This window comes from Phaethon lepturus, unplaced genomic scaffold, assembly GCF_000687285.1.
Source record: "Phaethon lepturus isolate BGI_N335 unplaced genomic scaffold, ASM68728v1 scaffold14956, whole genome shotgun sequence".
In the NCBI taxonomy this organism is placed as follows: Eukaryota; Metazoa; Chordata; class Aves; order Phaethontiformes; family Phaethontidae; genus Phaethon; species Phaethon lepturus.
Genome location: NW_010545708.1, coordinates 21,564 through 38,083, shown reverse-complemented (window position 1 = coordinate 38,083; position 16,520 = coordinate 21,564). Strand labels below are relative to the sequence as shown.

General features: G+C 35.0%; 1 protein-coding gene across 1 annotated transcript in view; it reads left to right on the top strand.

Annotated features, from left to right (window-relative positions):
• The window catches only part of BOLL (boule-like RNA-binding protein), a gene marked incomplete at its 5' end in the record, with an annotated part of 29,507 nt that overhangs the window by 11,139 nt on the left and 1,848 nt on the right, over positions 1–16,520 (top strand). Inside the window, 4 exons of the mRNA XM_010289048.1 lie at positions 1,071–1,142; positions 2,094–2,141; positions 3,166–3,291; positions 4,765–4,839. Coding sequence (XP_010287350.1) covers positions 1,071–1,142; positions 2,094–2,141; positions 3,166–3,291; positions 4,765–4,839 — 321 coding nt within the window. The remainder of the gene's footprint in view (positions 1–1,070; positions 1,143–2,093; positions 2,142–3,165; positions 3,292–4,764; positions 4,840–16,520) is intronic.

Below are 16,520 nucleotides of genomic sequence, written 5' to 3'. Positions count from 1 at the left end.
GCATGAACACTTGTTAATGTTTTAGCCTTTTCTAAGTTCATGCTCTATAGTTCTAGAGAACTTGTTCAAATCCTGCCTCTTGGGGAAAAAAAATAATACTCTTCGTTCTAGTACTGAACTCTGGTTCTGGTGCCCTGGCTCAGATCCACTCTTTCAAACAAATAGCACTAAATCTTTCCAGTTACAAAAAATGCTGCTTCTTTTGGTTTCAGTTATTTTTAATTTTCATTGTTAGGAAAGTACCTATATAAAGAAGGTAAGGGAAAAAAAACTGAAAATTTGATGTTACAGAAGATACTAATGAAATTAAAGATATTAGTACCTTTTGGTGTGTATTGTTTATGTATAACAGTGCAAAATGAACACACCCCCCCCCCCCCCCCCCAAATCTGCATTCTATGTTTTCGTATAGTGTGGAGTGAGTTAGTGTTGGAGCTGTTGCTTCTTAAATACTTGCAGGAATGAGGGAATTTCATGGCACAGGAGTGCGCACACTAGCTTTAATCAGAACTAGAGGTTCACAGTGCTATGTTGTCTTCTACCATGGCCATATATTTCTCACCCCTTTCTTTTAGTGGTGTTGCTCTGACCCTAAACTGGGCCCTCGTAAAACCGAGGGAGGTTCTAGCTGGTTTAGGTCCCTAAACTGTCTCACTGTCAAATTGGATTAAATCAGATGAATGCTGGGGCTGATGAGGGAAAGGGAATGATAAAGGAAAGATTGGGTCGGGGCTGTGGAAAGGGTAGGAATACATTAGTGAAACTTAAATTGTCTTAAGTGCTAACAAAAATGGTCAAGATAGTGGATGGCTGTAACATCTCTAGATAGTGATGGCCTAGTGCTTTCTGGAAAGGACTGAGTAAATATGCTGAAGATTTTTGTTTCCTCTCTAATGTAGGCCCTTAAAAACACTGGTTTTGAAGGATCTAAGTATAAGTTAAAATTCAGTAAATGCATTTTCGAAAGAGAGGGGAGGTGGTTCAGCATTATAGTATTTCAGAACTGTTTTTAATAGGATGACAACTTACGGAATTGCTGCATTAAGACTTGTAACTTTTTTCTTTTTAAGTCACGCACTGTTTCCAGTTCACCTATGATGGTAGCTCAGCCGGTTTATCAGTCTCCTACATATCATTATCAGGTATCTGTTTGAAGATGGGTTTCAGCCCACCGGTGTTCCTTCCAGCCATACAGTTGTATTTGCAGTACTGTCTTATGTCTGTTTATTCATAGGAAATAAAAGTACTGTTCAAAATAGTCATATAAAACAGACTTTAATTTCAGCAAAGGCTTTCTTTTCACTAGAATATAATTTATTCTGCCTATGTAACTATGTGGAAACATAATAAATATTTTCTTCAGTGTTGCTAGACAACTGGCTTAGTACCATCCTTAGCTTTTATCATCTAAACCAAACTTGTGCTCAAAGCAGGGCTGGTTAGATCAGATTTCTTAGGAACTTGTCCAGTTGGATTTTAAATATCTCTAGTGATGGAGATTCCACAGCCTTTGTGGACAGCTGTTTCTGATATTTGACCCTTCTCGTCCTAAAAGACTTTTTTCCTTATAACTAGTTAGAGTTTTTGATGTTCCAGCCTGTGTCCATTGACTCTTGTCCTCTGAACACCTCTGACAAGAATCTGGCTCAGTCATATTTATGTCCCAACCCTCTGTAGGTAGTTGTAGCCAACAATAATTACCCCCTCCCACCTTTATCCTTCTCAAGGCTGAATCAACCCAATTCTCTCAGTATCCTAATATGTCTATTCTCCAGTCCCCTAACAGCCTTGGTGGCTGACTACTGGAGTTTCACAGTATGTCCATGTTTTTAATGTGTATTTTTTATATGTTCAGTTTTCCTAATTAGGGATGCTTCTTAGGTGCTTCAGTATTGTAGAAACTTATGAAATGCCCAAGTCAGAGGCAGAGTGGAAGCAGATAAAACTATGCTCTTGAATTGTTTGGGGGCTTAAGAAAATAATATTTCTTCTTTTTAGTTAATTTATTATAGATTTGAGATGGTTTTGATTCTAGTATGTGTATGCATATGTTCTTAATGACATGAGTAATACATTTTTTTGTTTTAATTTAGGCACCAACACAGTGTCTTCCAAGTCAGTGGCAGTGGTCTGTTCCACAGGTAAATACAGTTCATAGTTGCAGCATTTTACCGTGGGTTTGCATCTAGCTTAAAGGTATGGTGTGCTTATCTAACAGTGAAATTTCCCATTTTTTACAACACTGTTAAAATAAATACTAATTGCTATATTTTAGCAGTGCATTTATAATACTGATACTATAGAAAGCATAAAATAGCTTTTATTGAAACATCAAATACAAATCTGGTGTAAAGAAAGCATCTTCCCTCTCCCTCTGGCAAAAGGTTTGTATTAAATTATCTAGTAAGTTCTCAGAAGCAGGTAAAAATGGCTATATTTTGTCTGATAGGAGAAATGAGTATTGACTAGCTCTAATTGACATTAACTGTGATTTTTCATTGGAGTTAGGCCTAGACCCTTGAAATAACAATTTGAAATTCTTCCTTCTAGCTTGGTAATTTGGGGGAGAGATTTTATTGGTTTTGTGATGCCTGTAGCAGAGGAGCTTAATATGGAAGTCTTGCTATTCAAGGAACTTGAAGAGTTTGAAGCAAAAAGGAGGAGCAAGTCCCCTAAGCTTGAACTGATACAATGCATCCTCATTACTTTAGTAGCAGCCAGCCTTGTCCAATAATAGTCAGTTCTGCTGTATTAACAGATGCTGCTTTGAAGTCTGGGTGGTGAATTAGAGAAATACTGTGGGTTTTATTTTAAAACAAAAAATACTTGTCTTTCTAATGTTTTTGCAAGAGAAAATTAAACTGTATTATGTTTCTGTCATCTTGAGAGTAAATATAAATTTCATAAAATGTAGGATTTCTCTAACAATGATCTCCAAAAATAAATAAAATCTGAAAAATATATTAAAGGATGTCTTTGTTTTATCATACTACCTGACTTTTCTACCCACTTCCCCTTCACTTGGTTTCTTTAGGTTTTCAAAGATGAATTTGACACTTAAAGCTTTATCCTCATTTATATCTAGCAAAGACTGCTGTAAAATAAGCTTTGATATTTATAGTGCATAAATCATATATTTTATGAAGATAATGTGTTTTATTTCAGTCTCCTGCCTCTTCACCTTCATTCTTGTATCTGCAACCATCTGAAGTCATTTATCAGCCAATAGGGATTACCCAGGAAAGTGGATGTATACCTCCTCCTCTCCTAGTGGAAGCTGCAGTTCCTGAGGTATTTTTATTTAAAAAATTACTTCAAGTTGAAGAGTTTTATCTGCAATTGAAAAACATCTTTTAGTGTAAGCACAGGCAGCTCAGAGCACTTATGTCAACTGTTGCCTGTATTTACCCCACACGTATGCTGTTGCTGTTAAATCATTTCAGTTGTCCTCAAGTTAGAGTATCTCTTCCAGTTTTCTACGCAGATGCTTTGACTCTGAAATATTTTAGAGGGTCACAAGCGTATGACAGACAGCAGTATAAAGACTAGTCAATTTGTTTTGTTTGAAAATGACATTTAAGTTAAATGGGAGTCAGACTCTTCAGAATGCTGGATTAGTCTTCCCAAGCCATAACAGTTTCCTGAAGTAATTCTTCTGTGTGAGTAGAAGCTCGTTTCTAAATATTCTGAAGATCAGAATGAATTAAGAGTAGTTGAATGACTAAATGTTTTTTCCTTAATTTTTTTTTGCTTCTATATCAATAGCATTTCTAATGTTTCTTAAGAGATTCTTAATGTACAATAGACCATTTCTTTATTAATTGGATATTAAAAATGACAGCAAATAATTGACTACAGAAAATCTACTATAAAATTGAAAATGTATAGTGATTGTTACATCTCCTCTTTGATAATTCATTCCTCATTAACAGGGATGCCAAAATACATGGTAAATTAGGACGATAATCGTGAATTTTTACAAAAGTTGAAGAGTGTTTTATTGCTACAAGAGAATTTTGAAAACTGGCATTTCAGACATCTTTAAGGGGGAAATTGTCATACCCAAGTAATTTAATTTCCCTATGACAGTCTTGAATAATACAAGACTGGCTGTTGGGGTTTTTCTTTTGTTAAAGTGCATAGATCTTGGTATTTATTTTATAATCATAAATCATATTATCATGTTGTTTTTATCTTCTGTATTTCATAAACCAAGTATCACCTTATACAGAGAAACTTGAAATCTGTCAGTACTAAGGGGAAAAAAATGAGTTAAGGAATATTTGGATGTAACATGCTCTCAGTTCACAGGTACATAATTAGTTGATGATTAAGTAAGCAGTATGTGGAAATTCAGAAAATGGTGTAAAATTCAAGGAAAAGTCTGTGTATTATTTGTATGTAAATATCTTCTAAGTGTGATAATGCTGGGGATTACATTTCAATATGCTAATCTACGCATTTAAACACTGTTCCAATTAGACCTGAGTAAAATGGATTTGTAGTAGAGAAGCGTGCTATTTCTGTCAAGGAAAATGGTTTTTTTGATGCTGATCCAGATAAACTACTGACTTTTTATAAAAGAAAACTCCAATATTTAAATATCCATTTTCCCCACTGTATCAAAGTTTGGTAAATTCAGTTTATCTAAAACTTCAAATTGTGGGCTATGTTTAAGGAATCTAAATTCATGTGAAAGGCTTGCAAAAATAAAAAACTGTGAAACAAGCTTTTCAACTTTTTAAAATATTTTTTTTATGCCAGCTGTATTCTGATCATGGAGTTCAAGCACCATATCACCAGCCTTATGCCCAAAGTCCTGTAGCCATGCCTGCACCTGTGAGTATCAAACTAAGACAGTTAAAGTAAGCACCGTAGCCTTAGTTGTCTCCTTTCTTGAAGGGGGACAGCAAGAGAAGAGGGGCAGGGATGAAAGTCTTCTATTAATGAAATAATAAATAAGGAAAGCCCAAATGTTGCGGAGAAACTGAGGTTTTTCTTTACTTGAGGCTTTGTTGCAGAGGACATAAGTATTGCTAATTTTGGAACTGTTTGGGGAAACTAAAAAAAAAACCAAAACCATGACTAATTATTTTAAAACTTGAGATATGTTTTTCATTTGCAGTTTTCTTTGTATTTTGAGAGAAAATGGTGAACCTTGTTCAGTTCTTTGAAATGATGGTTACAAATCCTTGTCTCACTGTCTCTGGATCCTGAAGTTGAATTTCTTACTTGCAGCCTCAGATAAGCATCTCATGTTGTGGTGCAGCAGGGTTTTGGAACACAGAGTGTTAGAAACTGTCCTGATTGGCCACTTGTGGGTGTTTTTCTGTGCAGCTCTGATCTTGAATGGCCATTTGAAAATATGATTCTTCCATGTCGCCTTATGCAAGCTGTTGAGGTTTTTTGGGTCTCCATTTAAGGTCCTTTTGCCTAAATTAATAAGGTTGTTAACACAATATATGAAATAACGTCTAAACAAGATTTAGCCTAAATTTGCCTGACAACAAATGACTGAAGGTATTGGTACTTTGACTTGATATTATAGCACTTACTCTTCTGTGAAAGATGTTTACTCAACTACAAATGGCAGACTAAACATGAATGAATGAAAGCCATGTTATAGGCTCTTTTCTATGTATTTTTTATTTATTTTACATTTCTTTTAAGAGAAGCATCTTTTTTCCAGACTATTGTGTAACAATATCTACTAAATATTTCCAGTAGAGGGGGCTGTAATATTAGGTGTTGTCCTGGAATAAAATCGAAGTACTCCAGTAAAAATAGAAGCTGAGTATGAATTTGAGAACACTAATCCTGAGTCTCATATTTTTAGGAAATACTTAAAAGGGAGATGGTGTAACACAGTGATCACAATATCCAGTTTATATTCCATTTTCTAACAGTCTATGAAAACACTATTTTTAAAAATGGCAATAGTAGTCTCAATCAAAAACAAATGCATACTTCTGTATCAGAAACAAGGTTTTTTCACCTTGAAGCTTGACTTTTATTATCTTTCCTAGGAGCAAGGCTATATGAACACGATAGTGTGAAGTAAGTTACAAGGTAGATCTAGAGCACAATAGCTCTTCTTGTTCCACAGTTATTGCTGCGGTACCATGCTTTACCTTATAGCAAAGGCAAAGTAGTTTAATCTGTGATAAGTGATAATGGGATAATTTACAGTAGAATATGTGCATGCATGGTAAAACCGTGTTTCGTTACTGTGGCACGGGAAATGAACTGCAAATTTAGACTTACTTATCTGCTGATACAACATTTTTCTATGTTTGTTCATAGCTTTGGAAGTGATCTCACACACAGCCAAAGCTGGCATAACCCAGCAATTCATTCCATTTTCCACACCACACATTTCCTGTGCTTGTAAATGTTTTTGTGAGGCAATATGGTAAACCATGTCAGGGAACTAATGTAGTTCTAGATGAAGCCCCACTCCCACTCCCCAAAAAGAGCTAACTTAAATTGGATTGGTTCCTCAGACTAGTTTGTCAAGCAAATGGTACAAACTCTTGTACCTATACAAGAAGTTTGGGATAGGATAGAGGAAGTAAGACTTGTGTTAGCAGTGCAGACTTAAACTTGAAGAAACTGAGCATGAAATTGCTAATCATGTCCGGTCTATTTCTTCAGCGCATTTCTTGCTCATTCTTACATGTTTTCTTGGAGGTCTTCTGTACCCATAATTGAAACTCTGTTCAGATCTCAAGTAGATTCACAGATGCAGTTAAACCCTTACAAAGACTTGCTGAATTCTGATAACTTTATTCTTTACAAGAGTGTGCCAAATAGTTCTTTGTCAGGTCTTAATTTCTATTTATTTAGTTAGCTTTGTTTAGTAGTAATTAGTATTTCTGAAATATAATTTTTTCCTTTTCACATTTCACGTTGCCTTTTCACATACCCACTTGAAGTTTTTGATGTATTCCATGTGTAATTAATATGATTGTGGCTTGTATTGTGTCTATCACTGTGGCTGAGCACTCAACAATAATTGGAAAAAAAGAGCAAATGTTGACAGCAGACTGCTATGTATTAAGTAAGTGTTTGTGTCATTACCACCTGTTCCCCAGCTGCATAAAAATACCACCTGCTGGCTGTAGCCTTGTTAAAATATCCCAGCAAATGTATCTGCTGCCTAAAATAAGGACCCTTCCATGAAGTTAACTTCCTAATTGCCTCCACTGCATTAGGAATTGCATTAGGGCTAAACGTACACTTTATGCTGGGAGCTGTAAGTCATGTGGTGAGAGTAGGATGCATACAGCCAGTACCCAGATATTTTTGGCTGTTGTAGACTTCTTACAGTTTTCAAATGCAGCTCAAAGCAGAGCATGCATTGAAGTCATATTTTAATGAAGTCACGTGGGTGGGCAAATAAAATGTATGAAATCATTACTGAAGAAGAAAATAATAAATTTCTAAGCCAGTGTTTCCATTGCTGTTCTGGATGTATAAAAAGAGAACTTCGTTCATTAATCATGTAAGCCATTTAGTAGTTAGCAAAGGAAGCTTCAATTCTGGGAATCCTCTAATTTATTTTTCATTCTTTCTATTACACGACTTCAATAGCATTTTGTTGATGTAAATTCTAGTACAAAACTTGTTATAGTTCTAAATGAAAATTGGAAGAAAGCATTCCCCAACTTTGAAAGTGTTTCCAAATTTTTTTTTTTAGGTCCAAATTTGGTATTTAAGATCAGGTTTGCATCAAAAATACTAATCCCCTGCCCTTGGTCATGTGTTTGCTCATAATTCTTTGTATTTATTTGAAGATGTTTTTATTTTGAGGATTATAGCATGTTTTGTTCATGAGTATGTGGAAGTTATTTCATTTTTATGTCTATACAAGTAGATACGGTTGACATTCATTCTCACGGGCTGCTAGGTGACACTTGGATTTTTTTAGGAAGCATTAATTTTTTATTTACTGGATCTTGTGCAGTGTTTCAGATCTTAAGTCATCCTTTAATAGAGAGATTAATGTTTGGATGCTCCTAGAGGACAGATATGAGACTGTGTCTGGTGGTAAGATCTGTATAGTCTACAGTAACAGCAGAAACTTGGGGGAAGGTGGAAATTCATGTTCTCTAGTTCCAGACCTAGGAGAAATACCTGTTGAGTTAAATTTCTGTTCATCTGAATGGTTATCTTGAGTTCTGAGACATTGGCTTGGAAAATGTTTGTTGGATATTGTGTGTGTCTATGAGGGAGACCCATGAGGCCTGGGGAGCTGAGCCACACAGTTGCAATCTGCATAAGCTGAGCAAAGGTGTAAAAAGTTCTGGCACATGTAGGTTGTTGGTAGGTGGGCGGGGCTTGTTTTGTTTCATGCTCTTAGTTTTTTATTCTTCTTAGTCATCTTTTTTCCAGCTGCAGTATACCTGTCGGGGGTAGGCATGGTTCTAGTCTCAAGACTTCTTGCTATTCCCATGGTCTGTATCGAACAGAATGTTTTGGTAGACATTAACAGTATGGGATCATATAGTGTCTTTTCCTATAAGAGACTTTTTAGGTCCTTGGGGGAGCAGATGAGATGTCCTCTTTTATTTGAGCTTGGACATGTAGCTTCAGGGGGTGGGGGGCAGGAAATCAGTCTTAACATTGTTGAATTCTTCACTCCAGCCCCACCATAGATTAATTTTAGTTGACAAAGTCGGACAATCTTTCTTAATCCAATTCTTGGAACCTAAAAGTGCTATTCTTTGGATTGGAGTGCAGAACTATAGTACTTAATTTAAGCTTACCCTTTTCTTCAGAAAATGTTTTGGAAGGCACAGAAGAGTACAAAGGTAGTATGTATTTTCATGTTTTTTTTTCCTGAAAACTCACTTAACTGAGTTCTCAACCAGCAAGAACCTATCAATGATAGAAATGTGTCCTGGTTTTCACATTTGTTTTGGTTTTTTTGGTCACTACGTTGTTCTGTGTTCCCCACAATGTTTTTTGGTAGCTTTAAAACTGAATTTTCTACTTACTATAAGCAAATGCTTTCTAAAAAGGTCAAAGATTCTTTGCTTGAGCCTTTCCTGTCTACAGTATGTTGGCAGTAATTATATTGTGTCTAACTGAAAAGGCAGAAGAGGATCTCCCTTTGTCAAAACAGAATTTAGAGTATTCATTTGTAATCTAGTTCGTGTATATAAGCATTCAGATCATAATGGTACATGGTGCCAATAGCTTGGCCTTTTGGTAGTGAATGTTCTAGAAATTTAACTGAACTTGGAGCACTCTCTTTTTCTCTGCAGTTGAGAGCAATAAGGTAAAATTTGTGTTCTGTATGTGTATAATACATGAATATACATGTGTTTATACATGTTTGTGTACATACACATGCATGTATATATACACCTAAATTGTGGTTTTCATAAGGAGAAGTCTTGGTGTAATCATTTTGGGAAAAGTATAGTAATTTTGAGTTCTATGTGCTACTGTATATTTCATCTGGAAGAAAAAAATTAAACCTTAGACCATATTTTCTGAGTAGGGTTTTTTAATTTATACATGCAGTGAAATTGAGAGAGAGAATAAACCTCTTGTTTAAAGTTAACTTAATCTCAGAAGCATGAATCTAAACTTGCGGTTGTCATCATATACAATTAACAAGAGGCTTGTCACCAGCTGTAGCAAGGTCTGTTTGTTGCCTGTAGAAGGAGCATTTTCAACTCCACCAAAAACATATTTGTTGATTTTTATATTAACTTAGAAAGGTGCAGATGGCATGCTTTTTCTTGCATTGCTGCCTTCTATGTTCTCTTCATAATCTTTTTCTAATAGTTTATTCTCATTCCAGTTTACTGGGGTTTTTACTTTTGCTTTCTCTGATCTGTATGTTCTCTCTCTCTTTATTTGACAGACACTATGGAGCATTCACTATTAAGCCATTTGGGCAGCTCTAATCTACCTGTACTGATTTTTCTTATCCAGTCCTTCCCGTGTGCCTGAGATCCATCATCACCATACCAGCTAGCAGCTGCCTGTTGTGAAACTTGGGGTCAGTTGTTTTATTGCAATGTTTGCTATTTACAAATTGGTAAATAATAAAACATGTTCAGATGGAATTTATCGTAGTCTGCAATATTACTTAGCTGCTTCTTGCATGTTTGTATACTTCTAATAACTCTCTTATGTAAAACAAACTTTATATAATCCATGTCATTAATTCCATCATAACTTTCTGTCCAGTTCAACTTCCTAAGCTCTGTGTGTTTGAATTATTTTCCTTCAATGGAGACGGAAATTTTCAGCACTTGGTGATTTTTTTTGTTTGTTTCTGAAACTGTTTTAATTTCTCTGACAACTCAACTGTCTCCCCTCTTCTCTGTATTTTGTGTGATTTACAGTGGTTTGTATTCATGGAGTTATATTCTGGCAGGTGCTTAGCTGTGCTTTTTATTGTGAAAAAGGTACTGCTTTTAGTTGCCTATACTTTTTAAAAAAAAAAAATCAGTATTTTAATAAAATTAGGCTAGGGAAGAATACATTTTTTTCACATGTTAAAATTTGTGTCCATTTCTTATTTGATAGCCTTTAAACAGCCCAGTGATTTGTAGCAGGGGCTTGCTATTTGAGGTGTGACTTGTCTATGTATGTCTGTATGATTCACCCCAGATGTGGCTTTAAAAAAAAAAACAAAAAAACACAAAAAACCAACAAGAGTTTGCCAGTGTGAAACTAAGTGTAATACTTTACTCTTCTGTTGGAACCAGGCAGCAGAGAGGAGAAAATATGTTTGTGTCCCCCATATTCTAATAGGAGTCAAAACTAAAGAAAGAGTAAGAGAAATAGACTGGGACTGAAGTCCTGTAAGGTTGATGTAATGAAAGCTAAGGTGGGTAGGGAGACTGGCACTAGGTGGCCGTGGAACCTACAGATTTAGGAAAGCAGTACACAACATGATGTGGCGCTAATAGATCATGGAGAGAAACTGAAATATTGAGACTAAAGGGCTAGAAGGGAGGGTTGAAGATGAGCAAGTTCAAAAAACAAACAAACAAAAAAACCAAAACACAAAAATTGAAACAAACAAAAAACCCACCCCCCAAAAAAAACCCACCACCCAGAATGCTGAAAAGGCCTGAGCGAAGAAGATATGGTTAGAAAACTAAGATAGTTTGAGTCTGTCTTATGGTATAGTAAGAATGGGAAGAAAGGACTCAAGTCGGTTAAGTAGCAAGAATAAAACAGAAGTTCAATAAATGGGATACAGAGCAGCTGATGTGCAAAGGGAAACTGCAAGAGAATTTGATCTTAGGAAGAATAAACAGAATGGTACAGGTATTCTAAAAATTGTTCTTGCCAGCACCTAAAATGGTAGCCCTGTTTTCTGGATCTTACTGTCCTTCTGCCAGCAGCTAGTGGCATCCACTGGCAAGTTACTTAATCAGTCCATTGCCTATCTGTTAGTTTACAAATAGGACAGCTATTGGTTACTCAGCTCAAGTTTTATAAATCTTGAGTTTTGGCTACTGAAAAACAACGTAAGCATTATTATAAATTCCCCTAGTAATGCATTGCTCTAATCTATGTTAGAATGCAAAAGTAAAAAAAAAATAGAATTGGTTAAGTAGCTTTGCACTGCAACATGTTATATTTTTCCCAGTCCAAGTAGAGAGAGGATATAATTGCTTTAATAACTTGATGTACTTTAAGGTTTTAGGATCAATGAACAAAAACTTTATTTTCAAGTAAATTAATTCTGAACTCATTCTAAGATTCTGTACTTGTAAGTAAAGGAAGATATTTCTTGCCACTATTGACTTTACCTATGTACATAATGGAAATGTGATTTTCCTTTTTGAACTAAGTCTATCTAGCTGATGCAATATTGAAATGGACCGTAAATTTTCATTGAAGCATTATTAACTGTAGTAAATTGGACACACTTTGAAATAGAGGAAACAACATAGCATTTTTTCCTTCTCTTTAGGAATCGAGGTTGCATTCTGTGAGAAGAAGTTTTTCACAACATTCATCTGAGTCTGAAACCTTCGATATAAATGAAGTCCCCATTTTCATCCTAGAAGAGATTACAGAATGCAAGATAAAATTCTTACATTGCCTTCTACAGATTCTGTAAAACAGATTTTTAGCTATCTATTTTGCTAACATATCCATCACGTGGAGCATATGTTCTTCCTAACTTCTAACATTTGTCTGAAAATGCCTAGGTTAAAATACAACTCCTTTTTGTAAAGAAATAAAATGAAATTTTGTAGTTGGGACAGGTAAAAACACGTGAAACCATGATTTTATCCTGCATTTCCATAGTAAAAATACTGTTATGGGACAAAATGGTGAATTCTGATACACAGCCTACTGTATAAACTTTGGTTACTAACATAGATTGAAAGCCAGCATACTTTTACTAAAGGGGAAAATTAACATTTGATTTCTAGATTACATAAGCTTAAAAGATCCATTAGTTACACAGTAAAAGCCATTTTCTGACATACTGACAGCATTTATGTGCTGTCGGTTAAAATTTAGTTGTTTAAATCTATGTACGTTTTGTTTCAATTCCATAGAGTTTGTCTGCTTCTAATTTTCTGTTGCAGTCAGTGTTCTCTACTTTCATAAAGTGTTTTACTTATGTGTCATTTTAGTGCTTGGGAATAATCTTTTAAAATAAAATTTGGACCACTAGTTCAATAATTATTCTCATGAGGCTGACATTTTTCTTGCATATGGTAAGCAATAAATTTGGCTTTATGGTCTATTCTAAGAAGCTACAGAAAAAAGCAAGAATTTACTTCTTACCATTACAAGATCGTTGAAGACTCCTCCTTGCTGCTTTGGTTCTTTTTTTTTCTGTTGTCTGTACAAAACTTAGGAACTCCTTGGTAGTATCACAAGTTGAGATGAAATACTACTTTCCTCAACTGCAAGAAGATAATTTTCTCTTTTTTTTTTTTTTGCCTGCCTTTTCCTCTCACCCTCTGTAGGATTCCTATGTTTTGTAAAAGTCCAATTTCTCAAAGGTTAAAATAAAGACCCTGTAGTTAATAGGAGTGCAAGCTATGGCTTATTGCCTATGTACCACTGAGGTCTTTATGTATGTAAAATATCCTTGAGCTTTTAGATTTTTTTACTTGCTCTGTAGTAATCTGGGGGTTTTCTTTTGTGGGGGTGTTTTTTCCTTTTTAATCATTAAGGGACCTTAGAGTGGGCATTATAGTCAGTAAATAATCCATGCATAATATGTAAATATATTTAAAGATGATTCTAGCAGTCAATAGCATTCTTTCATGTTGTGCAGGAAGAGAGGTGGAGTCTGGTTCTGTTCTTACGCTGTTTTGAAATTGTTGCGAAAGGAGATGCCATGTACTGTGTCTTGGTTGCAAGTTTCCTCAAGTGACTTTCCACCTTTTGCTAGGTAGGAAATTCTGCGCAAATATAATTTAATAGTTTCTCTTTTAAAAAACTTGTTACTACAGCAGCTGTGGGGGATTGTTTTACCAGTAAGTATCAAAGATATGCAATTTGTTGGATACTGGGGATCTCAGTCTGTTTTTGAGGGGGGAAATGATCTTCTGCTGTAGATTGTCATGTTTCTGAGGCAGTCTGTACCACTAACAACATCTGTCCAGTTCTGTTTTATTTTTAGATTTTAGAATTCATCAATGTAAATGTATTAAAGAAATCTTGGCACACTGTAACAATAATTCATTTCCATGGAAGAATTTTTACATGGTAAATACTTTTTTTTAGTGAAGTGCTGTTTCTGAAGGTGCTAAAGAAAGGTTGCGTGTTCTGTTACAACCTTACTTCTTGTATTGTGAAACAAATACTTATTTGACCTAGGATTCAGAAGATGTAGTCCCAAGTCCTTGTTTTTGTAATTCACAATTCATTTACCAAACATGACTTCCCTGTTTTTAAAATGCTTTAGAGGTACAAGAAGTAAATTTTCCAGCAGGTACTATGTTAAAAAAACCATGTGCTCACATGGAAAGTCTTTTGAACTAATTGATTGAAAGAGTGCAAATACTGTCATTTACACATTGTCAGACTGTGGTTCTAGTCCAGATACTCACAAATGTAGTTTATTTTCCATTAGTTGGTACAGATGTTAGATTGTTGCTAATGAGTTGATCTGATGGCCTTTGCTTCAAAGAACATTGACTTTGTTTTCAGTTGCATGTGAACTTGATCATTTGGAAGGATGTTCAGTATTAGGCACAGAAGTATAGCTGCGGTAGTGTTCTGTGGGGCCTGTAACATCAGAGTGGAGTTACTGTTAGTTAGAATTGTATCACCAGGTCTTAAACAATGCTTTGTTTTGATTTGAGACACCTAGAAGAGACCAAGATGAAGCTGTGAACATTTGCTTTCCTCCAGGAACCACAGGTCACTGTTGAAATACTGAGGGCTCTCTACTGACATTGTAGGTCATCTTTCTTCAAAAAGCTTGCCAAGAATGATGGCATAGCATCAATCAGTAGCAACTGAACCTTTAAGCTTCCAGTAGTTGAATCCTTCCGTAGACACAACTGAGGAACAATAACTGACTTCTGTAATTTTGTTACAGGGATACACAAATGATATGTGCTGAGAAAGAACTACATCATTTCCTCAGGTAGTGCCTAAAATTGCATTATCTTGATGTTCTAGCATTTGTGACTCTCTTCAAGCTCTTACACTACACAGTATTACTCTTCTGACACTTAAAATTTCTGTAATAGGGAAATTCCTGTACTTTTATACAGAGGTCACTTTGTTAACTGCAGACATTAAGATCCTGATCCCTCACTGATTTTGGGGATTGGAGAAGCATAACATTCTCTGTGGTCTTCTGCAGTGTCCCGTTGATAGTTGTAAGGCTTTACACCTGTGCTAGGAAGGAACACATCAGATTAGGACATTCAGTAGCTAATGGCAAATAATCATCTTTGCACTACTTATCACATTCCCCTGTTAGCAGACTAAATTAATTTTCTGGCTTCCATCCCCTAGAATTTAGTAGAATTTAGAGACCCTGCTGATATCTTCTGTTTTCTATTGAGCTAGCTGTTACAGTATTCCTAGCATCCATTGTCTATTTAATGTTATATTTATATGGCAAAATGTTAGTTCTAGCATTATTAGATAACACTGGATAAAAACCTGTAGACAAGCAGAAAAGTTAACAATGTAGTCTTCTGTATTTTTATGTGTTTGATCAAGGACTATTTTCCTGCCTTAAATAGAAAATTCTAGTTCACTAGCTTTTGGTTCCTGCTACTTCTGATCTTAGGCATCAGAAGTCCATTCAACATGGCTGAAAACCTTTACATTTTTCATATTAAATAGTCAGTTCTTTATATGCTGAAATTTAATTTTTGAAAATACTAGGTCAATGAGTAAACTGCATTCCAATAGTAACTGAGCAAAAACTAGTAGAACACATGGTTGTCTTGAAATGTTTTTCTCTGTTTAACATGGTTCTAAAATGTGAGAAGTTGTATGGTTGTAAAATAGTTTTTTTACAGTGAAATAGTTTGTGGCTTTGTAATGTTGAAGTACTACAATAGTTTCAATTCACCTGGTGTAAAAGTTTGTTTCCTATTTAAGTAAAAAACACAGTTTAAATCAGTATTTTAAGGATCCAAAATATGATGCCAATGTCTTGATACACATGTGCAGTCCTATAATGCAAATTCTTACATGCTGTTACACGGAATCCAGTTAGAAATATAGAAAGCCAAACAGTAATATGTATCTCTCATTTTAACAGTGTTTAATAATGTAGCTAAGATGTAATGGGAAAGTGTAGGTCTTGTAAGGCCTTCTTAAGACTTTGAGTCACAAATAATTTTTAGAAGTACTGAAACTGTAATTTTGAGGGCCTCGCATGGTCATTTTGTACCTGTCAGTGGAGCTGCAGTCTACGTAAGTGTGTATGTTAAACAGAATACTGTTCATAATATCTCCAGTTGGTTTTAATCAGATAAACTAGAACATCTAGTTTCATTCTAGAATGTGTGATTTTTGTTGGTCACATGGCTGTCTTATTTGATACTGTATTTTAGATACAGATGATCTAGTTACTGCAGCCTTGATAAGCGAGATACTGTGGATATGCATAGATAAAAGCTTAATAAACTGAAGATCTCATTTTAGAGAACTGTTAGCAATTTTATAAATCATAAAGCTCTTTCTGCTGAAACTACTTGTAATACAGCAATAATAAACAAGTTTCTGTAGTTTGTAACTTCTAATAAAGTTCTGGGTTGGCAAGTAAAAGTTTAATTCGAACTGGTCCCTATCTGCTGCTTGGGCTGTAACTTTTATTTAATTGTAGTATTGATGAGTAGTTTAAATATGGGTTTAGAAAAAAATATGAAAAACTGAATTGATAAACTTGTATCATTAAACTATGCTTTTGCAGTCATTAAAACAAACTATTATTGTCATCTGTTAACTATTTTTAGAATGTTAAATATTATTGCAGAAAAGCTGGCTTTTCTGCTGAAGTTAACATGTTTAACAAGACTGTGTTCCTGTTACATTAACAAAGT